The sequence below is a fragment of the Papaver somniferum genome, chromosome 8 (genome assembly GCF_003573695.1).
Source record: "Papaver somniferum cultivar HN1 chromosome 8, ASM357369v1, whole genome shotgun sequence".
NCBI classification, from domain to species: Eukaryota; Viridiplantae; Streptophyta; class Magnoliopsida; order Ranunculales; family Papaveraceae; genus Papaver; species Papaver somniferum.
This window is the reverse complement of record NC_039365.1, coordinates 61,779,591-61,788,737: the sequence shown is the minus strand read 5'-3', so window position 1 is coordinate 61,788,737 and position 9,147 is coordinate 61,779,591. Positions and strand designations below refer to the sequence as shown.

The 9,147-nt window shown below is 38.5% G+C and overlaps 1 protein-coding gene across 1 annotated transcript; it reads left to right on the top strand.

Annotated features, from left to right (window-relative positions):
- Window positions 1-957: 957 nt before the first annotated feature.
- On the top strand, window positions 958-6,666 carry LOC113301333 (diacylglycerol kinase 7-like). The gene is made up of 12 exons (XM_026550100.1): window positions 958-1,467; window positions 2,407-2,529; window positions 2,692-2,829; window positions 2,913-2,998; window positions 3,360-3,447; window positions 3,811-3,877; window positions 4,182-4,264; window positions 4,560-4,630; window positions 5,249-5,326; window positions 5,666-5,753; window positions 6,024-6,140; window positions 6,302-6,666. The coding sequence occupies exons 1-12, from the start codon at window positions 1,132-1,134 to the stop codon at window positions 6,458-6,460; spliced, it is 1,434 nt and encodes a 477-aa protein (XP_026405885.1). The 5' UTR covers window positions 958-1,131; the 3' UTR covers window positions 6,461-6,666.
- Window positions 6,667-9,147: the final 2,481 nt, after the last annotated feature.

Below are 9,147 nucleotides of genomic sequence, written 5' to 3'. Positions count from 1 at the left end.
ACTTTCCTTTTCACGGTATCAAACACTCCTTAACTATTTTTTGTTTTTCGTTTTTTTTAATTTTTGTCGTTGGATCTCAAAATGAGAAACAACATTCCACTTTGCAAAAGTTCCTAAACACGATACGTTTCCAAAAATCCCTGAAACATTTTTCAGAAAAAAGTATTTAAAACCTGTTTTGACTTGTGTGTGAGCAGTGTAGTCAATATCGGCCGTATCGGCCGATATATCGGGGATATTTCGGATATCGGCCCAGAACGATACGATAAGAAGGATATCGGGGATACGATATTCGCCCGATAATATCGGCCGTATCGGTCGAATATCGGCCGTATCGGTCGAATATCGGCCGTTTCGGTCAAATATCGGCCGTATCGGTCGATACGAAATTTTCCTACATTTCCTGATATGAGACGGTATTGGTCGTTTTCTATAAAATTTAAGGATAATTTTCACGAAGAAAGTCTTTCAGGTGGTAGTAGAGGTGCATGTAGCTCTCGAAGCAAGTCTACTAAAGTTACTCTTTTGTTTTTTTGATAAAATTGATGTTATCTATTATATCTTATCCGAAAATGTGTGGAGAAATATTTAATATAAAATTATAGTCTATAAATTTAGAACCGATATTTCAACGATAATATCCCCGATATAAAATCGTACCAATGTATCGGTCCCGACCGAGATGAACCGATATCCGATATTAACTACATTGTGTGTGAGTGCTCTAGGCGTTTCAAAATGAGATTTGCTGGCCGGAGTAAACTACGTTTGCAATAAATTAATTGAGCTACTTGAATATACTCGTGTAAATATCCTAGTAGAAAGTGCATATGCATACTCTTCTCAGGAATCAGGAGACGTTGACCTGCGAAACCAATGAAATATTCTTATAAAAATGAAATATTCCGAGTGGGGTCAACTCGTCGCACTTGTCTCTCTCAATTGTCCACCACCACTAATTGAAGAGATGCCCTAAGAGGTGCTTGTTTTAGTTTTCAACTGGTAATCTTAGCTGGCTGCTCACACTTCACCAAGATTTACTTTTGATCTGCTCACTTAGACCATCTTTGATTGGTCTAAGTGAGATTCTGTTAAGACGTTGGTTTTCTATCTAAATTAGAAATAAGAAGAATGGCATCATCAGCTATGATTGATGAATCAAAAACAAGGATAACATCAAGATCGTCATTAATTGATTCAATAGGATGTGGTATAAATGGAGTTAGTGTAATTGATGAAGAAGGACTAAAACGCAAGATTTTGATTCCTAAATATCTTAGAGTTGCTATGTGTGAAGCAATTCAAACCAAAAATCCTAATGTTGGGTTTCAAGAAAATGCTGCTGCTGATGATGATAAAAATGAAGTTCCTGAAGCACCTATGGTTGTTTTTGTCAACTCTAAAAGTGGTGGAAAAAAGGGTTCTGCTCTTCAACAAATACTTCAAGAATTTATCAGCAAAGAACAGGTCAATTTTCTCTTTTAAATTTTGCAGTTTTAATTTATTTTTATTTTTTATGGGTTATTCTGATGAAGACACAGAGAATCCGAGATTTGGGTTTGCTCAGCAGTGAAAAGTTGAACACTTTCTTTACAATTGGGGAGAATATATAAAGAATTATATATATGGGTTCGCTTTAGAAGTGTGAAAATTGAACTCTACCTGATTGTAATACTACTAAAAATGAAGTAATCTTGTTAGAGTGAAAGAGATATTTCAGGGTTTCCGATTTCAGATTTGGGTTCTCAATTTAGAAACTTAAGCTAATTGCAATCTGGACAACAAGGCGAGTGGCAGCAGCTGAGGTCCTAAACATGTGGTTGTCCGGGGCTAGTGGACACCACACTCTACGGGTTGGATGTGCTGCTGTTTGGATTGCGGTGGTATTTTTGGTTCAAATGACCTTTTCATTTTAGAAATTGATTGAAGAGAAGGTGTTAGAATCTAATTGAGAATACTAGTTTGTCTTTAGGAACCATAGAGAATGGGAAAGGATTGGATAAATAGACTAAAAAGGTTTTGAAAGAGGACAAATCAGCATTCAAGCATTTACTCACAAAGGTGGTTGAATTGAGAAACTCAGAAGCAATTCAGTGCTTTAGTGTGGTCCTTCATCAGCCAGATAACCAGCAAAACATGTTGTTCTTTACAAATTATTAACCTTGAATTCCGTCACTATTTTATTTCTGTAGAACTACCAAGTCATGTATGCTGTTTCTGTTTACCGATATAAATTCTACATTGATATTTAAAGTATATAGTTCACCGGAATCAGTAATTAGTTCAGAGTTCTGTTTAATTGCCTTAATCTCTATTTAAATGCAGGTTACCTGTCTTTATTGTAATTAAATCGAGCACATTCATAAACTTAAATTGCGAGGCTTATGAGTTTTCTATGTAATGCAGGTTTTTGATCTCTCGGTTGTTAAGCCTCATGAATTTGTCCATTATGGATTGGCCTGCCTGGAGAACTTAGCTAGTTGCGGTGACCTCAATGCAAAAGAGACTCGTGAGAAGTTGAGGATCATAGTATGTTCTTTAATCCCTTAATCTCTTGGTTGTTCAATTCATATGCTAAAACATAAACAGGAGATGTCACAGAGCTGTGATGAAATTCATATTGTTTTTTTCTGATAAATTTTTTGTTTGAGCAGTGGATTTGTCGACGAAATTTTAAAACCTTATTTGCAGGTTGCAGGAGGCGATGGGACAGTGGGTTGGGTACTAGGGAATCTTACCGAACTCTTTAGACAGAACAGGGAGCCAGTTCCTCCTACAGGAATTATTCCCCTTGGTACGGGCAATGACCTTTCTAGGACTTTTAACTGGGTAAGAATTTATTTTCTGGATTTTACAGTTTGGTAATAGGCATCTGAATATTTTATTTGACGCTTTACTTTTGATTTTATAAGGGTGGTTCCTTTCCTTTTCCATGGAAGTCAGCCATCAAGAGAACCCTGAATGAAGCTATTACAGCTCCCATTAGCCGTCTTGATAGGTAAGCATCAATTGTATTATTACAGAGTAGATTTATACATTTTCACGGTAGAGAAAATGGGTAGTGGCCTTTTATGAGGTTTATACTTTCTTGGCTTTGCAGAACTTGATTGGTACCTATATTAGCTACAGATGACTATGTTCCACAATTACATTTTGAGGCTAGTCTGCAAAATATTTACTGACGTTGAGTTTCTTAATTTCAAAGAGTATTTCGTAGGCTTTCGTACTTTGAATTGAGATATTTAATTCTGTAGTCTTGTTGGGTTTTTCAGTAGTTAAGGGAACTTTGCCTATTCAAAATTTGCAAAAACTTGGGAGTCTTCGAAGCATTCTGAAAGTCTATTTTCGTATTGTTGCAGTTGGAATGTCGTTGTCACCATGCCAGCTGGAGATACTTTAGAGCTTCCTCATTGTTTGAGGTATACAGAAGATTATACTCATAGTCAGGTAACCTTAATTATTTCTTTGTTTTGGTTCATTTATCTGATTATACTGGCAGATGAGTTTCTGAATTTCTGATGTTATAGTGATTGTTTGTTGACTTTTTAATTTAGGCTTCATTAGATATTTCTATTTGTGTGACATATTTGTAGGAATCTAGGAAGGCTGCATAGACTTTTTTGGCATATATGACAACTGACAAGTATTGTTAAAACTTGAGATGTTACAGAAAGCATATGATATCGCAAGATCTATAGCTTTAAGAGAGAGGGTGTTTCCTCTCATTGGCCTCTGCTCTTAATATTAATTGTTACGTATTCTGATGTGTTTTTTCATTCAACGGAAATTTATGGTGTCATTTGATTACAGGATATGGAGGGGTTGCCCGAAAAGACTTCAAGTTTTGAGGGTGTGTTTTATAATTACTTCAGTGTAGGTATGTTTTTGAATCTCCCAAGTGTCTCAGTTTGTTTTTTTTAATTGGCTTATGGAACTGCTACATGGCCAATTCCAAGTCTGGAATCTTAAGAATATTTGCTCAAAGGGACCAGTTGCCATATTTAGCTTCTGGGCTCGGGTATAGCAGGGGGGAGTTGCACTTTGGTTGCAGAATTTTCAGGATGAAGATACCATTCCATATCCGAGCATACAATATCCTTGGTCAGCTAGTAAATGTTATATGTTTTATCTACCTATAGGTGTCGTATATTAACCTGTGTTTCAAAATGTGTTCTGTACAGGAATGGATGCCCAAGTTGCTTATGGATTCCACAGTTTACGCAATCAGAATCCTTACTTGGCACAAGGTCCGGTAGCAAATAAGGTTCGGTTGGATGGCTTTTAATCCTTGAAATGATTTTTTTGATCATTGTTTGTATAGCATGCTGCCTAATTTTGTAGCTCTATAAGAGTGGAACTGTATGTAAATATATACATATGCACATATATATATCGATCATTTAGATGTTGCACAGTAGGATGCTTGTAGTCCCACTCCCACCTTACGGAAGGATTTCACAGCACTCTTATATTACTGAATATGTTACACAAAATCATTTTGATTAATGAATCCTAGCCTAGAAATATTTTAGAATAATTGAATGTTTCCTTATCAACAGATAATTTACTCCTCGTACAGTTGCACCCAGGGGTGGTTCTGCACCCCTTGTATGAGTACCCCGAATTTAAGGTAAGATCAATCTATGACAACTATATTTTTTTCTTTTTGCTTTTGGGTAGTTTGTATCTTCAAGTTTTAAATCTTAACATCTCTTACTCAGTAAAACTCTTTTATATTTGCATTTTTACTACTTGAAAGAATCGTTAGACTGGGCTATATTATTTCTTTATTAACTTCAGATCATGTCTATATCTCAGCTTATACATGTTCAAAGCATAGTTCAAACACCGCAAGCTTTTCCTTTTAAATTTGAAGGCTGTTCTCATTCTTTTTTGTACACTCTTTTTTATTTCTGCTTTTAGTTGCATTAGCTTCAAGTTAGGGATGTGGTCATGCACTCATGCTATACTGAGGAGTGTAACCTTGTAACTAGTCTAGCATACTTAGACATTGAAAAGGCATACATTTAAGTTTATGTTACCTTATACCAGTTCCAAAATCTGATATACTTTGTCTACAAAATAAAACTTATTAAGTACGAAGAAACAATTCATTCTGTAGGTGAGTATGAAACGCTATTCCAGAAAAATATGCGGTTTATGGTGCGATTATTGGAATTTAAAATGTCAATGCTTACTTACTAATTATTCCATGTTACTATCTATTCACAAATTTTAATGCATGCAGGGGACTTAAAAACATCCTAAGGCTGTATATAAAAAAGGTGAATTGCTCAGACTGGGAGCAGGTCCGAGTTCCTTCAAGGTGATTTTAACTGTTTACAAAGCATTTGTTTGAATGAAAATATAGAGATCTGATGGCAATTCCACGTATTCTTTTGGTAACTCATCGTCTTTAGCTTGATGGATGCCCTTATTTCTACTAGTGGATAGACCGTGCATCGATTTTGTGGAGTATTTATATTTACGTGCTGTAATTTCTTATATGATAACACTAATTCAAATCTTCTAGAGGCAAAATCGTTGTTATTATTGATAAAGAGAAAATCTTTGTAGTGTTAATATTGCTACATTCTGTTAGTCGAATATTCTTTAATGTTTTTCCCATTTCAGGTGAATTCACAAATTTTCTTATTTCTATCAGTGTTAGGTCCATTGTTTGTTTGAATCTTCATAACTATGGAAGTGGAAGGAATCCATGGGGTAATCTGAAACCCCAGTATCTCGAAAAGGTCAGTTGTCTGCACATTGCAAATACAATTGCATTGCGCACCGTATATAAGGAACATTTTCATCATCTGAAGTCATTTGACTCATTTGAAAGCTTTATGTATGCTCTTCTTTCTCTCAATATTATTTTGTTCTCACCAAGTAAGCGAGAATACTAAGAAATAAACTTATATGGTATCAATCTTTCATCCTATCTATTTATATCTATTAGCTTGAGTTCTATATCATACAAAAAATTTCTGAAATTTATCCCCGCCATTAATTTTTTGCAGAGAGGGTTCGTTGACGCTCATGCTGATGACGGACTTCTAGAAATATTTGGTTTAAAGGAAGGTTGGCATGCATCATTTGTTATGGCTGAACTTATCTCTGCCAAGCACATTGCCCAGGTACCATAATCATATAAATGTCTTCCCAATTTCAATATCTGAATACTCGTGATTCCGATGAAGAAAGATGATGTTTTTAGTTGAATAATTTTGCGGTAAAACAGGTGCAAGTACGACTATTGGTGCCTTTTTCTGAAACAATTTTCATGAATGTTTTCCAGGCAGCAGCTATTAGAATGGAAGTGAGGGGTGGAGATTGGAAGAAAGGCTACATGCAAATGGATGGGGAGCCATGGAAGCAGCCCATGCACAAGGAATATTCAACATTTGTTGATATTGCAAGGGCTCCATTTCAGTCGCGGATGATAACACGTGAGTGAATTGCTGTAGATTGTCAGCAACTCAGATCAGTGTATCACTGGAGTACTAAAGAACAGTACATTTTAGAGATTGGTTTGGATTCTTTGTATAACATGAATAGTACCTCAATCAACCTAGCGGTTGTAATTTGTGTCGCTTGTATTCTGCATGACCCTAACGTTACTAGTTAATGAAGAAACATTTGTGGACTTGAGTGAATATCAAACAGCTTACTAACCACTACATCCGCATCCAAATTGAGTAAACTAGTTTTTCACCCGTGCTACGCACGGGTTTATTTCTCAAAACTATATATTAGATCTATGTTACCGAACGGAAAAAATTAAAAAAAAAATTATGTTCTATTTTTTTGTGTTTAAATATAAAAATCTTATCGAACGGAAACTTCAAAGATGAATTGAGGAAGACGTGTTAGATCTATGTATTTTTTATTTTTTATTTTTTTTGTGTTATAACAAAAAAATCTTCTCCGATGTAAACTTCAAAGTTGAATGTGAGGATGATGCGTGGGGAAGTTATTCAGACATCTTCCACTCCCTCCTTTGTTTTTAAAGGGTTCCCTAATGGAAAACCCAAACATACCCAACACAAAAATGGAACCCTTCATCTAGTTTCTCACCCGTACAACGCACATATCTGTTTCTTGCATATGCAATATTGATATGTTTTTGAATTTATTTCATTGAACCGAATGATATTCTTTAAAAAGCTAATATATGACCCCAAAAAATAATAAATAGTTCAATAAACTAATAAAAACTGATGCATTACGAAAAAAAAAATTCAAATTGGCTTGTAATGGGACATTTCAAAATCCTATTGTTTGAGGGTGAAAACAGTTTCTGCTAATTTTGGTAATTTCGAGTGTGTGGGTGAGAAACGAGTCTAAACCCTGAACAATGTACTGCAAGGGAGTACTTTGATTCGAGAGATCAGTATGTACAAATCCGGCCTAAACCAAGAAATGGCCTTTCCAGACTTGCTTAGGTCACAAAGTGAAGGAGAAGGGTTGGTCTAGGGAGGGAAGCGAAGAGAGTGTTGAGACCAGAATAGTTAATTCGGGAAGAGTAGTTGTTTGACGACTTGTCTCAGAAAGTGGAAACCTAACAGATGGGAAAGCTAACAAGTGATTTTTGAGTGTTGTATTCTCCTGACCAAAACTTGTTCTTTGGTGGAAATAGGTAAGACCTATTTATACAAGTCGAAGTGAAACGTACTCTGGTCTCATAAGAAATGGAAAACGGATGAGTAAATGGGAGGAGGTAGTAACCGGTAACGCCTGGAATTGATGTTTCATAATGAAGGAAAGCGTTTCACCATTACTCCCTGTATTTACTAACCGCCTCATCCTTATGACACTGTCTTGTAACGGGCGTAGGTGTACGCCGCACGCTGTAAACCGCCAAACCAATATCCAATGAGCATCCCCTAGTTTGTGACATGTGTTGATGTCTCGAGTGTTTTTGTGGAAAACATGTAGCATGTTGCTGCTATTTGGAAAGTTCAGCTTGGGAGACTTGCCGGCTCGGTGGTGACCTTCGACGGTTGAGATTTTGCATCTTGAGAGGAAGGGTAGCCGTTGATTATTGCAACCCTTCGCTTGGTAGCCAGCGGTATGAAAGCATGGCCGGCATGGCTTTGATATGATTAGGCGCGGCCAAGCCAGGACTTTGGCATAGCGGTGCGCTTGGCATGGTTGGCATGCCTTGGCGTGGAGGTATGGCTGGCGCGGCATGCCATTGGCACATGTGGCATGCCTTGGCGTGGTTTAGGCGCGGCCAAAACTAGGGTTTTTGCGTTGGCCCAAAGGTTACCATGCGTTGGTTGGTGAACTTGGACGGATAAGATCTGTGTCTCAGATGGAAGGGTGGTCGTTGATTGTTGCAACCATTCGTTTTGGAAGCCGTAAAGGAAAGGCCGGCATGGCATGGTTTAGGCGCGGCATGCCATTGGCACATGTGCCATGGTCGGCATGCCTTGGCGCGGTTTAGGCGCGGCCAAAACTAAGGTTTTGGCGTTGGGCATAAGGTTACCATGCGTTGGTTGGTGACCTTGGACGGCTAAGATATGCGTCTCAGATGGAAGGGGGCCGTTGATTGTTGCAACCCTTCGTTTTGGCAGCCAGCGGCATGTAGCGGGGCAGGCATGGCTTTGGCACGGTTTAGGCGTGACCAAGCAAGGTTTTTTGGCATAATTAGGCGCGGCCAAAAATTAGGGTTCGACATTAGTTTGGGCGCGGCCAAAATTGAGGCTTGGCATTGGGCCAAAGGTTACCACGCGTTGGCTGGCGACCTTGGACGGCTAAGATCTGCATCTCGGATGGAAGGGTGGTCGTTGATTGTTGCAACCCTTCGTTTTGGCAGCCAGCTGCATGTAGCGAGGCCGGCATGGCTTTGGCATGGAATCGTGGCTGGCATGGTTTTCCATTGGCACGGTGGCGTGGCTGGCATGGTTGATATGCCTTGGCGCGGAGATATGGATTGCACGGCATACCATTGGCACATGTGGTGCGGCTAGCATGGTTGGCATGCCTTGGCGCAGAGATGTGGCTTTCACGGCATGCCATTGGCACATGTGGTGCGGCTAGCATGGTTGGCATGCTTGGCGCGGTGATGTGTCTGGCATGGTTTGCCATTGGCACGGTGGCGCGGCTGGCATGGTTGGCATGCCTTGGCGCAGAGACATG